General features: G+C 46.4%; 1 protein-coding gene across 1 annotated transcript; it reads right to left on the bottom strand.

Annotated features, from left to right (window-relative positions):
- Positions 1–8,037: 8,037 nt before the first annotated feature.
- LOC127294086 (linoleate 9S-lipoxygenase 2) lies at positions 8,038–11,190 on the bottom strand. The gene is made up of 7 exons (XM_051323833.2): positions 11,028–11,190; positions 10,659–10,942; positions 10,321–10,558; positions 9,885–10,226; positions 9,713–9,798; positions 9,521–9,610; positions 8,038–9,438 (listed from the first exon to the last, which is right to left on the bottom strand). The coding sequence occupies exons 1-7, from the start codon at positions 11,188–11,190 to the stop codon at positions 8,107–8,109; spliced, it is 2,535 nt and encodes an 844-aa protein (XP_051179793.1). The 3' UTR covers positions 8,038–8,106.
- Positions 11,191–17,888: the final 6,698 nt, after the last annotated feature.

Genomic DNA, 17,888 nt, shown 5'->3' with positions numbered 1-17,888 from the left:
GATAGTGGGTTCATGTCTCCGTGAATGGGGAGGGGTGACAAGAACCTCTAAGGTTATGGATGTCTTGTTGCCACTAGGGATAAAACATTGGTGCTATGTTCAAGGATGTAGTCACTAGTTACATTACGCGCAATACTTAATGCAATTGTCTGTTGTTAGCAACTTAATACTGGAGGGGTTCGGATGATAACTTTGAAGGTGGACTTTTTAGGCATAGATGCAGTTGGATGGCGGTCTATGTACTTTGTCGTAATGCCCAATTAAATCTCACTATACTCATCATGATATGTATGTGCATGGTCATGCTCTCTTTATTTGTCAATTGCCCAACTGTAATTTGTTCACCCAACATGCTGTTTGTCTTATGGGAGAGACACCTCTAGTGAACTGTGGACCCCGGTCCAATTCTCTTTCTTGAAATACAATCTTGCAATACTTGTTCTCTTGTTTTACGCAAACAATCATCTTCCACACAATACGGTTAATCCTTTGTTACAGCAATCCGGTGAGATTGACAACCTCACTGTTTCGTTGGGGCAAAGTACTTTGGTTGTGTTGTGCAGGTTCCACGTTGGCGCCGGAATCCCTGGTGTTGCGCCGCACTACATCCCGCCGCCATCAACCTTCAACGTGCTTCTTGACTCCTACTGGTTCGATAAACCTTGGTTTCTTACTGAAGGAAACTTGCTGCTGTACGCATCACACCTTCCACTTGGGGTTCCCAACGAGCGTGTGCTTTACGCGTCATCAAGAAGATGTTGGCCGCCGGGTTCATCAGGCCATGCAGGTACGCTGAGTGGATCTCCAGTATCGTTCCTGTAGAGAAGAAGGACGGCCGATGGCGTGTGGCCATCGATTTCCGAGATCTCAACAGAGCCACTCCAAAGGACGAGTATCCGATGCCTGTGGTAGAAACATTGATCAATGCAGCTGCTGGCCACAAGGTGTTGAGCTTCATGGATGGCAACGCCGGCTATAACCAAATCTTCATGGCTCCGGAAGATATACACAAGACCGCATTCAGAGTACCAGGGGCAGTAGGCTTGTTTGAATATGTAGTCATGACCTTTGGGTTGAAGAATGCTGGTGCAACGTACCAACGAGCCATGAATTATATATTTCATGATCTGATCGGTAAGTTGGTGGAAATCTATATCGACGACGTGGTAGTCAAATCTGTCTCCATGGAGGGACACTTGGATGATTTACGGCGCGTCCTAGACCGAACTCGGAAGTTCGGACTGAGAATGAATCCGAAGAAGTGTGCTTTTGGTGTGACGGCTGGTCAGTTCCTAGGTTTTCTGGTGCATGAACGGGGAATTGAGATCGGCCTGAAAAGTCAAGAGGCGGTGCGCACCATGCAGCCGCCCACCACGAAGAAGGAGCTCCAACGTCTCATCGGCAAGATCAATTTTGTCCGACGATTCATCTCTAATCTGTCAGGACGAATCGAGCCGTTCATGGCGCTGGTGAAAACTAAATCTGATGACGAGTTTCACTGGGGGGCAGAACAGCAGTAGGCGTTTGATGAGATTAAGCGGTATCTGACGACGCCGCCTGTGCTAGTTCCGCCCCAGCAAGACAGGCCGTTCTACATCTACTTGTCAGTAGCTGACACGTCCATCGCTTCGGTAGTGGTGCAACTCTACGAGGGCGTTGAAAAGGTCGTTTTCTACCTCAGCAGAAGGATGTTGGACGCGGAGACAAGATATCCTGAGGTCGAGAAGCTTTGCCTCTGCCTGTTCTTTACCTGCACCAAGCTTCATCACATCCTTTTGACGGCAGAGATCATCGTCATATGCAAGTCAGATGTTGTCAAGCACATGTTGTCGGCCCCTGTTTTGAAAGGCCGACTTGGTAAGTGGATGTTTGCGTTGTCAGAGTTCGATCTCTGGTATCAGCCTGCGAAAGCAGTCAAGGGACAAGCGTTGGCTGATCTTATAGCTGAACGGATCAGTACCAATATAGCAGCACTATCTATACGTGCATGGGCTATGTTCTTCGATGGATCGGCTTGCGACGATGGTTGTGGCATCGGCATTCGCACTCGTGTCGCCTCGGGGGCAGAATACTCCTTCTCCATCAGATTATCTACCCCTTGCACCAACAATGTAGCAGAATATGAGGCGATACGTAAGGGGATGGAGTTGCTACTGGAAGCCGGGGCAGAAGCAGTAGAGCTTTTTGGAGACTCCAAGTTGGTGATTAACCAGCTCACGGATGAATATAAGTGCGAGAGTGAATCGCTTTTCCCATATTGGATGGAACGCCGTGAGTTGATGACACAGTTTCGGTACATCAACTTTAATTGGGTCCCAAGATCCCAAAACACCGAGGCCAACAATCTCGCACAAATGGCGTCAGGCTATATAGATATATCTGACGGGTCGGAAGTTCAGGTACAGTTCCTGGAATAGGATGATTGGAGAGCCGAAATCTTCAATTACTTAAAAGATTCGGCTCGGGGGGCACCTAAACGGATAAGATACAAAGCCATGAAGTATGTCCTCATAGGAGACGACATGTTCTACAGGACGTTGGAAGGGTTACTACTCAAGTGCACAGGACCAAGCGAGTCTAATCGGCTCTTACATGAGGTGCATGAAGGCGCCTGTGGAACTCATCAGTCGGCTCATAAGATGAAGTGGCTAATCAGGCGATCAGGGTTTTATTGGCCCACCATGCTTGAAGATTGCTTCAATTACTACAAGGGGTGCCAAGCGTGCCAGATGTTCGGGAAGATTCAGATGGTACCAGCATCAGCGATGAACCCTATCATCAAGCCTTGGCCGTTTCGAGGGTGGGGCATGGATATGATCGGCAAAATCCATCCGGCGTCGAGCAAAAAACATGAATGGATTTTGGTTATCACAGATTACTTCACCAAGTGGGTGGAAGCCGTCCCTATGAAGAAGGTGAAATCAGAAGATGTGATCAAGTTTGTGAAAGAACACGTCATTCATAGGTTCGGGATTCCCCAAACTATCACGACCGATGGAGGTTCGGTCTTTGTTTCTAAAGAATTCAGAAAGTTCTGTGATGACATGGGGATTAAACTGATCCGATCATCTCCATACTATGCTCAAGCCAATGGGCAAGCTGAAGCGTCCAATCAGAGCTTGATCAAGCTGATCAAGAGAAAAATTGACGAGAACCCTAGGGATTGGCATGAAAAGTTATCAGAAGCTTTGTGGGCCTACCGCATGTCGTGCCATGGAGCTATAAAGACTTCGCCGTACCAGCTTGTCTATGGACAGGAAGCCGTATTACCTTGGGAAATTACGGCTGGATCAAGACGTGTCACGTTTCAGAATGATCTGACAGCTGAAGAATATGCAGCTTTGATGAGTGACACTATTGAGGACGCAACAGAACTTAGGCTTTGGTCGTTGGAGAAGATTAAGGAGAACAAAGCCAGGGTAGCTCGTGCCTACAATAAGAAGGTTAGACCGAAGGAGTTTCAAGTTGGTGATCTAGTATGGGAAGCTGTGTTGCCGTTAGGAACCAGGGACAAGGCATATGGCAAATGGTCTCCTAATTGGCACGGTCCGTACAAAGTCATCCAGGCCTTGAAGGGTAATGCATACATGCTGGAACAGTTGGATGGTGAGAAGTTCCCAGTAGCCGTCAATGGTCAACACCTCAAGAAGTATTTCCCAAGCATGTGGGATGATGGGCAGTAAGGTATGAAGGCCGATTTTAAATCGGCCAGTAAAAAAAAAAAAAAAATCACAGCCGATGCGCAGACATCGACTTGAGAAAACATGCGGAGACAGCAGTGTGCGAGTACAGCCGATGTACGGGCATCGACTTCAGAATAATAAAGCCGATACATTGCTATCGACTCTAGAGGGATAAGCTCAAATTAGCAGGTTAATGGGATCGGTACAGGCCAGAAATCATGATATTTGGGATGAATCTCCTAGTGGCTTGCTGAGGAGTTCAATCTAATAGTTTGGACGTGGTTTGGACGAGAGTTAGACCTGTTGGACAGCGTGTTTGGGCGACGGCTTGGCCTCAGATCGCGTTTGTACTGCGAGCCGATGTCCTGCTATCGGCTCCCTATACGACGACTTCGTTCTACGATCGGCAAAGTTAACAAGGAAGCGAAATTAATTGAGGAACATTTTCTTCATTAATAGAGGGATTTCTTACAAAGAAAGAGCCGATTGCTCAGAAAAGAAGAGGACAAAAGCCGACTACTACTACTAGTCCCTAATCTAAGGGCCGTTGCTGCCCTCGTCGTCGCTGCCGCCGGCGCAGCTGCTGATAGGCTCCTCATCGGAACTCCCGTAACCTTCTACGGGAGCCTCATCTTCCTCATCGTCGTCATCGCTGTCGTCGTCCCACCAGGTGCGGAGGCGCTTCGCTGGTGGGTAACCTTCGAGGGAGTCGTCGTCGTCCTCCTCCGCTTCTTCCTCGGAGGAGGTGAAATCGTCCCAGGAGAAGCGGTCGTCCTCGCTCTCTGCCTCCTCTTCCCCGTCGACGAGGAATTGAAGGTCGCCCTCTCCGTCGGTCAAGGATTTGTCATCCTCGGACCAAACAAAGGAATCGTGTTCCTCCTTGTCCCACGACGTTGGGGCGAGAATGTCGTGCGCCGCCAACGAGCCCCACTCCGGCGTCGGCTTGCGAGATGAGGAAGAGTCGGAGAAGACCGACGAGGCGGAGGAGGAAGAAGAGGAGGACATGGCTACGGGAGATTGAGGGTTTTTTGGGTGCCGATGGCCGGAACAGAGCAAAGGGATGAAGTGGCAAACTGCTCAGAGCGGTTAAATAAAGGGGATATAGTAGAGATTCAATGCCGCAGCAGTTTCCGAGGAGGCGGTGCCCAAAGACAATGGTCAGATCACGCGGAATAGTTGAGAAGGCAGGGCATCATGATGAAGGGTGCTGCGACGGTTCTGCTCTGCCACGACATGACCCGACGAAGAAAAACAGAGTGATTTTGGAATTATCAATTCCAAAACCAGGGGGGCATGTGTTATCACCAGATTTTGACCGAGTCGGAGGTGGGCCGCGATCAAGATGGGCTTAAAGATTATACATGGAAGAATATACATGAATCGGCCTTATGCGCAACGTTTGGGCTAGCGTACCCGTGTATCTGTAATATAGTAGATCGCATCTTAGATTAAGAGATAGAGTTTTACCCGTGCACGGTTAGGTGCACGCCTAAATTAGAAAGTCCCCTGGACTATAAATATGTATCTAGGGTTTATGAAATAAACAACAACCATCGTTCAACCACAAATCAATCTCGGCGCATCGCCAACTCCTTCGTCTCGAGGGTTTCTACCGGTAAGCATCATGCTTGCGATCTAGGCAGCACAAGCTTCTTTGTTGTTCATGCGTTGCTCGTGCTGAAGCCTTTTTGATGGCGAGCAACGTAGTTATCTTAGATGTGTTAGGGTTAGCATCGTTCTTCGTATCATATGCTGTCGTAGTGCAACCCTTATACATCTAGCCGCCCTTACACCTATCCTAGGTGTAGGGGCGGCACCCCGCTTGATCATTATTTAGTAGATCCGATCCGTTACGGTTGCTCCTTGTTCTTCAAGGATTAGTTTAATATCTGCAATAGTTAGGCCTTACAAAGGGTTGGAGGATCCAGCGACGCGTAGGGTGTCGTTTGCTAGCCCTAGACAGGATGTTCCGAGGATCAACCTCGTGTTGGTTTTTAGGCCTTGTCTAGGACCGGCTTACGATCACCGTACGTGACCGCGAGGCCCAATCGTGAGTAGGATGATCCGATTATGCGGTGAAAACCCTAAATCGTCGTAGATCGCTTTAGCTTTATCTTGATCAAGCAGGACCACCATATATTCGTGCACCTCGTACGAATCATGGGTGGATCGGCTCTTTGAGCCGATTCACAGGATAACCTGAGAGCCGATCGAGGCTCGTATTTAATGTTTACGTGTATGCCATGCAGGAAACTAAGCGAGGCATCTCCATCACCTTCCTGACCAGGTATAGGTCAGGTGGCACGCCCTTGCACCAGCATCGGACGTGCGTACCAGAGGCTTTGCGGGCCGTCGCTCGGAGGGACCAGGGCCAGCCGCAGCCCTAAGTTGTTCCCGGCTCTACTGTGTTGCCCGTCGCTGCCCGCCGGTGGGTTTCTGACCGCAACACCTGCTTCCGGTGTTTTGGGGATGATGTGCCCTCTTGTATATCTCGACATAAATGACATGTCGAGGTTCTGTATCAGATTCTCTCTTCCATGCTCAGACACATTAGCTAGCCGAGATCTTCCTCTCGCGCGTGCTTCTCGGTGACTATCTCCCGAGGTTCCTAAGTGTTGGCTCAGTTGGCTCTGCGCCTACTCGATGCTGAGGCTGCAGCTTTTCTCTGCTCTAGTATGACTCTTTCTTTTTCTATTTTCTCGTCTGGCGCGAGCGAGTCTATATTGATACGCTTGCATCTCCTGTAATGTAGTTGTGGTAGTCATCAGCTCCGTGCCATTCATGGCTCTTGCTGCTCTGTCCCAGGCTACCTGCGGAAGTTGTAATTTCTCTCGCGGTGTAGGTCCGACGTATTTGTTTCTCAATCCTCGCGTGAGATCAGCGGGATCGATGTATGGATTTCCCAAATTATCGAAAGCCTCTGTTGTTTCATCCTCCTGGCAACTTGACTCACCAATTGCACAGACTTGATGATATTTTGTCATTGTGTTTTCATCTTCGGGGTCGGTGACACCGTCGTAACGATCGGCGAAGACCTCCCGAATAGAAGTAGATCTGTCAATGAAGTTGAAGCTGTCGATGCTCTCCGAGTCGCTGTCCAGATCGGGATCTGTGAACGACCCAAAAGACAACCCGCCAAGCAGATTAGCGAGTTCTCCACCGGCGGAGGGCTTGACGTAGCTTGCCGACGAAGTCTCCTCGTCGCTTGACTCGATTGATGCTGATGATCCCGAGAAATCGGAATCAACCGCTAACAGTCCCGAAAGAATCGGTGCCGCTAGGCGATGTGATCTTTCTCTCCCGACGCAGAAGTGGAAGCTCCCGAACGTCATCTCCATTGGCTCCACCAGATAGGCATATGCATCCACACATGCGGGAGGGTGAGGAACAAAATCAATGAGACCAGTTTTGATCTGTTTACCTCCGTCCATCGCGTTGCTTGCCACCGATGATGTCGATGATGTTGAGTGACATCGAGATCAGCTCCTTGTCGCCTCCAGTTCCCACAGACGGCGCCAATTGACAAGGTATCAACTTGTCAATGCCTACAAGTTGTAGACTAGGGTTTCGCAAAAAGTAGAGAGCAAGTAGATCTCGAAGGTTTCAGCCGAAAAAGTGCTCGACTGCTAAAAACTAGGGTTGATGTTAACAATGATTCGATTCTTTCTTTCTCCCTCGGCTCCCCTTAATATAGGAGGTGGAGCCCAGAGTTTCGTGTCGTACAAGTTTACAATATTCGAAAGGTTTACACGAGTCCTCCCCGTATTACATCAAGACTTCCTAATATATCTATTTTCCATATCAACGCTTATTGGGCTTCCGAGCTTCAAAGTCTTCGGGTCGTGGGCCTTCATTTATCCCCGGGTACCTTATTCGGCAAGCCCAGGAGGGATGCCTATGTCACGGGATGTGTTGGTATTTTTTGCTGCAAGCTGCCATCCTTTTATTATGTTTTGCTACTACTAAATTTGGAATTTGTTGCTTAATTACTAGTGCATTCAAATCGTTGCAACCTTTTTTCATGACTTTTACCGATCGCAGGAAGAAATGTTGCATTCTGAAAAATTATGCCCAAAAATTTTACATTCATCAGTCAAACGAAATTGCCCGCTAAAATCAATCGTGTGGCTGGCAGCGACGCTCAGTATACTAACCTCATATTTCTAACTTATGAAAGGCAACAAAAGAAGTTACACATTGGCTAAAACCGAGGCAAAGCAATTGAACATCATTTGTATTCTTTTTTGCTGTATAATTATAACCCCAAACCATGCACCAGATTTCACAACAAATCAATTTTCAAAAGCTGAAACCAACAAAGAAATCTCAGACTCGAAAAGAAGATCACCAAACCAAACCAAAAGATTTTAACTTTACATAGATAGCACTATATATACAGCATGTGGATCAGTGGATGGATGGATCATATGGAGACGCTATTTGGTATCCCTCTTCCGGTGAGTCCCTTCTCCGTGCCGGCGACGTCCGGGAACAGCAGCGTGTATGGCACCTTGACCGGACCCCTCCGGTTATTTAGCCGCGGGTCCTTGTTCCTCTCCGTGACCCTCTTCTCCACCCTCCTGAGCTCCTCTCGGAACCGGTCGAGCAGCCGCAGCAGCTCGCCGTCGTCCGTCCACGTGGAGGTGGCGCGCTGGCCGAGGTAGACCTCGTCGGAGGTGTGGTTGGAGAGCACCTCGATGAGCGCCAGCCCGAGCGTGGCGGTGAACCTGTCGGGTATCATCTCGAGGAAGAACTTGTCCGGGTCGGCCTCCAGCTGCGTCATCTCGGGCGATCCCGGCAGCGGCACGAACCTGCGGCACCGGGTGGGCCTGTTGGGCGGGAACCCCGCGTAGCCGTACTGGCCGAAGTTGACGGCCGCGTGCAGCGCGGAGGCGATCCAGACAAGCGTGGACAACGTCTCGGCTAGGTTGTCGACGCTGTCCAGATCGAGCCAGCACGCCGGGTCGCCCTGCCGGTCGCCGTGTCCCACGGAGCGGACGTCGTCCCACCAGGCCTGCAGCTCGGTGTCTTCCTCGACGTCCGTGTCGTGGTGGTAGAAGTGCGCGCAGTAGCTGCGCACCCAGCCGTCGATGGCGCGCCAGACGTCGAGGCCGTCGACGGCGTACGGGTAGTCCTCGATGTGCAACGACAGGCCGCCGGGCATGGCAGGGTCTCTGGAGGCCATCCCTCTCCTGACGAGATCGTTGGGCAGGGACTGCTCGGTGAACCTCCAGTCCCCGTAGATGGCGGACGACATCTCCAGTGCGTACCTGCCAGGGTACATGGTCCTCTCGAGGATGCCCCCCGCGTTGAGGAGGATGCTCCTGGCGAGGGTGTTGATCTGCATGGTGTCCTTGAAGTGCGGCTCCAGGAGCTTGTGGATGGGGTGCATGGCGCTGAGCTGCCTCTTGGTGGCGATGACGAACGGCTCCACCGCGGCGTGCGTGAAGAGCCAGTGGCTAATGAGCTGATGATACCCTGAATCGTTGACGGAGACGTGGGCTTTGGCGAGCTGCCACAGGTGCGCGTCGGTGCCGTGGCTCGCGGGGAGGAAGATCCTGCTGATCTCGCCGTCGCCGCCGTCCGTAGCAGGCAGGCTCAGCTCTATGACGACTGGTTTCAGGGTGCCGTCGGACTTGAGGAAGAGCAGGGTGCGCGACGCGTAGATGCACACGCCCAGCGTGTTGATGCGCCTCAGGTACGGCATCAGGTAGTCGTGATGATCCAGGATGTACAGCCGATTCTGGCGCATTGCCTGCCAACACACGGAGGGATAATTGCATCATTCTACCAAGCAGAGACTCAAGAACAAAAAAACAGAGAGCAGTCCTACTAACCATTTCAATGGTTACATCTGCAAACTGGCTCTCAACATGTTCGGCCGTTATCGAGCTCTTCTTCCCACCACTGCTAACCGGTGGAAACTTCTGCGATGTGAAGGATCTCTTGGTTAATCAACTGGTGTCACTCAATTGGTACAAGTTTTCAGACTTCAGTCAACGAAATTCAGGATGAGATGAGTTGGTTACTTGTAATCTCTTGATCGCAACAGGATTGAGACCAGCCAGCATTTCCCTGGCGAATTCCTCGTCGCTCCTCCACGCCTCAAGGTCATCTGCATCATCAATCATCCAAGATCAACAAACAAGCGAAACTAGATTTTTAATTTGACCAATCAATTAAAAAAACAGAGTAACTCACGCTGAATAACTTGTGGAATGGGGAACTTGACGGGAGTGTCCTTGACGTTCTTGGCCACTTGCTTGTAGGTCTTTTTGGACGGCACGGAGGTCTTGAGCTGCTCCATGACCTCGCCGTCCGCCGCCGGCTGCGAGGGCTTGGTGTACAGGTCCCTGGTGAGCAGCTCAATGGACTTGAAGTTGTTTCCCTGGATCATCGTCTTCATCTCTGGGACCACGAAGTGCGTCACCGCCTGCACCCCGAGCGTCAACACCTCGGCCAGCTTCCCCGGGCTGAACCGCTCATCCGGCGGGATGTAGAAGTCCAGGTTGATCACGTGCTTGCGCGTTTCCGTCACCTCGTCTGAAATCCATCGAATCCATGGTTCAGAAATCAGCTGGCATTGGTAATGGGCCTAATGGCAGTAAGTTTCAGAGAGCGTTAGTTAATCATTTACCGGTCTTGCTGAGGGCGCGGCCTGTCCGGCAACGGCGCGGGTAGGGATGCATCCTGGTGCCGCCCATGACCGGCCGGACGTGGTCCGGATTGTCCGGGTTGCCGAGGTCGTTGTAGTAGTCGTAGTCGTAGATGCGTTCCCAGTCCTTCCTCTCTCCCCTCCCGTTCCCTCGCAGGCTCCTCAGCTCCTCGTCCCGCAGCAGCAGCAGCGCCTCCGGCGTCTTGGAAGGCAGGTAGCTCTGGTGCGCATGCATCACACAGACCTTAATCAGTTATTATACTAGCTTGTAGAATGATTTCACACTCGACGAACTGGTAATGGGTTACTGAATTCCAGACCGTGTTGATGAAGAAGAGGCGGTCGGAGTTGGTCTTCTTGTAGGGGTACACCCATGAGTTGCACTCGAAGTGGATGCTCCGGTCGTGTGCGAGCTCCAGCCTCACATGGCGGAGGAAGAACTGGTCGGCACGGTTGCCGTTCTTGACGGCCACGGCCCCCGGCGTGCCGAACTCGGCCTCCACCACGAACGTCACATGGTACGTCACCGTGCTCGTCTTCCCGTGCTTGCTCTTCTTGCCGCCCCGCAGCGCCGCCTCCGTGCTCAGCTTCCCCTTCCTCGTCCCTGCACCCTCCAGTATGATCACTTCATTGCAGTTCCGCTTGACAATGCTGCTAGTTGACATGATGACAGTGAACCACCAACTCACCGTGATCGATCTGCGTGCCGCTGAACAGGCGCAGGGTGGTGGACTTTCCCGGCGCCGACAGGCCGAAGTTTTTGGCGACCACCACGGTGCCATTGATGGTGATGGCGTCCTCCGGCGGGGCCGGACTCCTGTCCCACAGCATAGAGCAGAACGGCATTTGCATGAACCAACGCTACCTAGCTAGCTAGCTCGATCAGCGGGCCAGGCAGGACGATGGTAGAGTATTGTCCACAAGAATTCCGGACGCCACGAGATTATATACATCTCGGATTCTCGGCGTGGATCCTTGGAGTGTGTTCTAGGAGGACATCGTTTTCTCTGAATTAGAGCAACAGAGCTGGAAAAGCAGAAAGGGTGAGAATGTGTGCCAGCCTTTGGTCTCACCTCTGGCATCTGATGCTGCCTCCTTGAGCTGCAAAGGGACAAAGGAATGATTCTCTGCCTTTGGGGACATACTAATCCTTCTGCAGTAAGCGGTAGTAACTTCTGGGCTCTCTATCACTTCCACAGGCATCAGAGATACCTAGATGTCTCGGTGGTCGTAACTTGGCTGTCTGCCACTGATGCAGTTTATGATGCCAAAAAGGGGCTAGTACTAACAACTTTCTACAGTAATGAGGGAGATGGCTTGTTCACATTCGCAGCGCCAGGCTTTAAACGTGAAAAGAAGGCATGAATGAATTACCTTTGTATATGTGGATATGCACAGTATTGTTTTCCAGACAGTTCTTGAAATTTCGGGATGCAGTATGTCGGGTTGTCAGGCTACATGTGCAATTGTGCATCCACTGCAGCTGATAACAGTATATGTGTACGAGGTACTGTATGTTATCTTAACTTTATTTGGTTCAGTAAAAGCTGTTATCTATACCACTTTATAGTACACGAGTTTTTGAATTTGGATTAGCTAGCCAGTTCTAGAGCCTTCCCACCAACGAAACTTTCGAGTAATCCGTGCCATCGATTTGCAGGTTGAAGCTGTTATGTGGCGTTCATCAAGCTAGATGTCATTTGATCTAACGGTCGTAAATGCTTGGATTCGCTCCTGTCATTCCCGCGCTCGCGAGTGGTTCTCTGGTGAAGCTACTGGACAGTTCGGGAAAGTCCAGCGCGTAAGAAATTCAGAAATTCAGGACAGGTGAAGAGCTCCGCCTTTTCTCATTGAGAAATTCAGGAGTTAGGGGCCCATGTGGTATACGAGTCCACTTAAAATCTTTTCTGCGATGTCACCTCATGGCTTGTAAGCAAACTGCTGCAGTCTAAGCATTTTACCGACTCGATAGCCGTACACTATATATATTTATACTTCATCTATTCAGTTGTTGTATAATTTAAATTGCTCAATTTCTCCTTCCTGGCAAATAATTTTTCAGACCAACACCAACTAAAAAACTCTCTTAAAAAGAGGGAGACAACGACTGCATACACTTTTCTTAGATTGTTAATCACGTACGTTGTAGTCTCTCCTTCTGTAAATACGACTTGTGAGACAAAATTATTTCCTGTCAGAAATATATAGTCTCTAATATGTAATTTTCATTGTTATTTTAATACAAACATTTCAGAAAAAAATATGGGAAACTTTTAGAATATAAGAACTGCTAAATGTTTTAAATAATTGTTTTTATTAAATTACAGAAATAATACAGATTTCATAAAAATAAAATAATACAACCTTGGTGTGGCCCACGCCGAAGGTACCTATTGGCTTCGCTGACGCCAATAAGTACTTATGGGCCTTGCCGACGTCGATAGGTTCCCCGAATAGGAGAGTAGTTGGCATGCCATCAGACAGTTATCAGCTTCGTCGATGCCGATAAGTACTTATCAGTGTGGGCCAAGACGAGGCCTTATTATTATTTTAGAATTTTTCTCAAAGTGTATTAATTCAGAAATTTAATAAAAAAATATTTTTTTAAAAAAGTAGGTGCTACTTTTACGGAATGTACTTAATATAATTATTTTTCATGGCAACATTACCAGTCTACAAGAGTTTCATTTATAGAAAAGTTTTATCACATGCCTCCTAAGACAATACATCGATGGAGTTGATGTAGTACATCATTTGAACCTAAAAAAGAATTGTGTCTAGCCAAATATAATGAACATGTATATAATTAAAATGTTCATTGCATCACAATTATCGTTAGAAATTAGACCATCACTATGGATTATACATGACATCCATGTATAACGTTATTGTGATGGAAAGCATTTCTTGTGCCATATACTCTTAATCCGGAAGATATTGTTTTATCATGTGATGGGACAAAAATTCCTCTCAGGTGAAAACATTTTTTTCCATATGAAATAATCTTTAGATGGCAAAAGGTACCCCTTCGTATTAGTTGTCGCTCATTTAGATATATCTAGACATATTTTGTATATATATGCATCCGAATCTAGACCAACTAATATGAGACAAAATGATTACTAATTATTAAACATGTGAGGAAATTGTTTTAGCTACAACGAAACTGGACACATTTCTTTTGCGATCGTTTCATGAACTATTGTATGGTAGTTTAACGTAACTTTTGGGAGGTGGAGACAATAATCAACCAAACTACACAGAGAAAAGGTAGGTGTGCATTGTCTTCCTGCGTGATAAATGTGAATAGTATAAAAACAAAATCCCAAATATCAACAATCATGTGAAACCAGAATTATGCAGGGTATTATTATTATGCCTTAATAAGGTTAGATATTGTCAAGTAAAAGAGTTAGATATTGTTGCGCATAGAAAAGGACGCACATTATCGTGCAAAGCACGTGCAATTTACTAGTTTCTGATATACGTCGAGTCAAACTTCAAAGAAATGACTTCAAAATTCTTTAGAAATGTTTAGATAGACACTTTAAAAATGGTATGGAGATTTCTTTTAAAATCCAAGGCAAGAGGAATAACCAGTAACTCGAAAGCTGACTTTGTTCAGTTTTAACTATTAACTCGTCTTACCTGTAATCCATTAACTGACAAAATATATATCTTTCCAAAAAAAAAGGTGAGAAATGAAGTTCCTCGGTTTTCTCAGTTGCGAAGCACAGAAACACGAGCTTGCGCCCAAACTCGACATAGCACGCTTCCAGTGTTTGGGGGGGGGGGGGGGAATGAAGGTTATGTCAAGTGAGCGACAAATAGCTACTTACCTAAAGAAGATATGATTGCACGCGTCACAGGTGTAGGAATTAATGGCCAACTGCTCATTACCTTTCTGATGGCCTGATGAATGAGACACCTTCTAAACAAGATAATTCTTCAAGTGACAGCGACAAATAGCTACTTACCTAAAGAAGATATGATTGCACGCGTCACAGGTGTAGGAATTAATGGCCAACTGCTCATTACCTTTCTGATGGCCTGATGAATGAGACACCTTCTAAACAAGATAATTCTTCCTCCGATAGTCATGGCCACCTGAGTAAGTCAGCCCATCAGCCGGATGTTTCAGATGCTCGGTGCAACCGTAGCACCTCGTGAAGTCGAGCCATTTCCTACAGCCATGTGTAGGAACAGAACGGTAGTAGTAAAAATAACCACCTGTAGAACAAATACTAAAATCCAGTAAGTGCCAACATCTACAGAAACAAACTGTTGAAATGGGAGAAAACATTAAAAAATCAGTTAGTGATGTCCATACGCTTATATGGACAAGATTCCAAAGTTTCAGAAGACTTGCCTTCACACAATGAATCCAGCGGAATGCGGAATGCGGAATGCATCAGCGTACTTTCAAGTTCTCTACACTGCGCCTTCCGCATTCTTCTATATCGGCGAAAAAGAGTTACTTCTTATCGTTGCGCTTCGCGACGAAATTGAGGTGCACAAAAAAATCTCTGTTGTTCCAGGACTGGAAAGTTCTAGAAAGCAATGGCTCACATAAATCAAACTTTACCTGCAAGTTGGACAGAAAGAGGGGAGAAATAACAGGTTTGTGAAAAGTACCCAAAGCTGTATGCTGAGCCTTGTTACAATGATGTGGTGCACGTAACTGATCTAGTTTAAATATGGTTAGGTCTACCATAATCTGCTAGTGACTGAGCCACTTTCAAAATTGCGCGCAGACTTGAAAAAAAAAAAACAGACCAAAGTAAGATCAATCAAACGCAACCCTAGGCTAAGGAGACTCAGGTTTTATAGGGAAATCAACCAAATATCCAGAACAAACAGTAGGAGAACCAGAGATGTGGAAGCAAGAAGGCGAAAGCCACATTCTAAGTATGTTTACAGATTGATCAACCAAAATTGGATACAACTAAATGAAATGTCAATTATTTACTCTCAGAAATTCATAGCAAAGTTTGCAATGGAGTCAAGCTGCCAATTCTTCTAACTGGATTAACAAGAATTCTCGGTAGCTACTGAAGTTTGCTAGAAGTGGAATTGAGAAATTCTGTAATCTTGAAAAGGTTCCCAAATTGAAACTATCATAATGTCTTGTCAATAAAAATCACACTAAAGTATTTGAAAGACACAGTCCTAATTCAATATTTGTAGGAATTGAGCCCACCTCACTTGGATGGGAGACTGAATGTATAACCCCCTTTCAAGTCCTTGTGGATGCAATTATACCGTGGGGGTTTCCCTTACAATTATCTTTGAGGAACAAACTGTTACATTTCCTCTAAGCCTACACAGTGGAACGCAATAATCCATCGACTTTGGATAAAATTTACAAGTGGAAACCAAATAGCAGATGGAAGACAGGAAAATGGATATATCTTTCGCCTCTTGTTGAAACTCACTAAAGCCAGTTCTGATAAATCAATTTGCTGGCTAGTCACTTTTCGCTTCACAAAAATTCAAAAAAACTTTTCGCTTCACTAATTTGGCTTCCATTTCCTCAGCTGTAACATTCTTGCAACTAAAATGAGAGAAACACATCATGAGAGAATTAAGCTACCAAATAAAAGAAGTTCCGAAATACGGTACACGAAGAACATGAAAGTGTGATTCAGTTGGTCTTAGTTAGTCTTTGGGACAGAGTGGAAGAAGGGCGGAGAACCTCATTTCCTTGCTTAGAGTTTGCTCCACATTTGAGCATAAAACTCACTGCCACAAGAAAATGAAGTTCAAACCAAGCGATAGACAAGGTAAGGCAAAATCGGCTCATGGACAACATTACTTTTTAGCTTGCAAAAACATGGCCTAGTACCATTTTGAAACGCTGGTAGTTTGTCAAAACATACTCCTGCTGACTGAAAACAACTTTTGTAAAAATGAAATGGCGGGGAAATAATTACCACAACAATACCCAAATAACATCTTCATCCTCTACAGAATACCCAAATAACAATACCCAAATAATGACGGCAGGTGCAAGGTGGCGGTGTCCACGCGACAGGCAAGGCATCGGCAACAGCCACACCAGTGCGGCGGGGATGGTCCGCGTTGATGCGGTGTCCTTGCGACAGTCAAGGCCAAAAGAAGTCAGACATTACCTGTGAGATTTGACCACAGTAAAATGTCAACAGATGACATTCCATTGTTCAATCTGCAGATGGATAACAATGGCAATGTACCTCCAAACTATTAAGTCTAGCATAATACTGCTACGGGGCAGTGTCATTACCTATACACCGTCATCACATCTGTGCTTCCCAGTCAGTCAGATGCACTCATGTAATGGAATTTCAAAAAAGGATTCCTCGGTCCTCATTGGTGCTCTCCCCTTGCTCCTTGGCAAGGAAGAATATCTCGCCCATTGAGAGCCTAGTCTAAAAACAGAGATGGAACCTTAGTACAATCCACGAAGTGTGGAACAAACGTAATGCTGAACCCAATTAGTTTCATGTGCTTTCCCCAACTAGCTCTTAGTGCAACCATTGAATCATTTCATCGAACATTTGGAGATAAAACTTAATATTGTCACTTGGACTAATTATTAAGTTCTCTTCATATCACAATCTAGGAGAGTGTTTAGCCCAAGTGAGAAATACCATAGGTGGAGACATCAACTTGAGCATTGCTCTTAGGAGAAAGGGGAAGAGCATGCTCTGAAGAAGATCAACTTCAACATCACTAGTTGGGGCCAAAGTTGAAGAGATATCCAAGAAATGTACCCATCTAATCTTATTCTTATATCCTTTCTTATCTACTGTTTCCACTCTCGCCTGAACTAAACCAAGAAGCCTTCGGTATGTCTGCAGAAATATGTCAAGTGGGTTCACTTAGAACTCTGGTATAAATCTCATCTACTGATCATGAAAATACTTTTCTAAAACATCATATGCTAAATTATAGTTCCTTGGCCATACCATTTATCAAATGTCATGATAAGATAATTTCCTTACATCCTTGAGTCCTTAGGAGGTGGTATACATAAGATGGACACAGAAATTTTTGCAAATTTATTTTCTTTGATAACCAGATCCTTAGATGCATAACATCTAACATGTAACATGTTAATATGTAGTTTTTTTTTATAATGGAAAACAATCATAAAATAATAACATGTGGACCAAATACTTAAATATTTGAATTATCGAATTTTGTATTTGTGAAACCGCATGCCTTCATATATTTAAACCTGTTATACAAGGTAGGACCTGTCCAAATAAATTGGTGTATAGCCATTTTCAAGACCATTACTGTCACAGTAGTACTTGAAAGTATACAAACTGACCATGCTTTGCTTAGGATATAAATCGTATGAGTAAAATGTTAGCAGAATTGTAGAAACAGAATTTCTAAGATAGATTATCCAGCATATCTAAAAAGTGTTGAAGCCATGTTTTATCATCTCCTTAGCATGAGTAACATTAAAATATCTTCGGAGTTATTATAACAAATTTGGGATATACATATCCTTTCCAAAGAAGCTTGCTGGAAAATATACATGATGAAACTTTGAATTTAGG

This window comes from Lolium perenne, chromosome 1 (genome assembly GCF_019359855.2).
Source record: "Lolium perenne isolate Kyuss_39 chromosome 1, Kyuss_2.0, whole genome shotgun sequence".
Classification (NCBI taxonomy): domain Eukaryota; kingdom Viridiplantae; phylum Streptophyta; class Magnoliopsida; order Poales; family Poaceae; genus Lolium; species Lolium perenne.
This window is presented reverse-complemented; position numbering and strand designations above follow the sequence as displayed.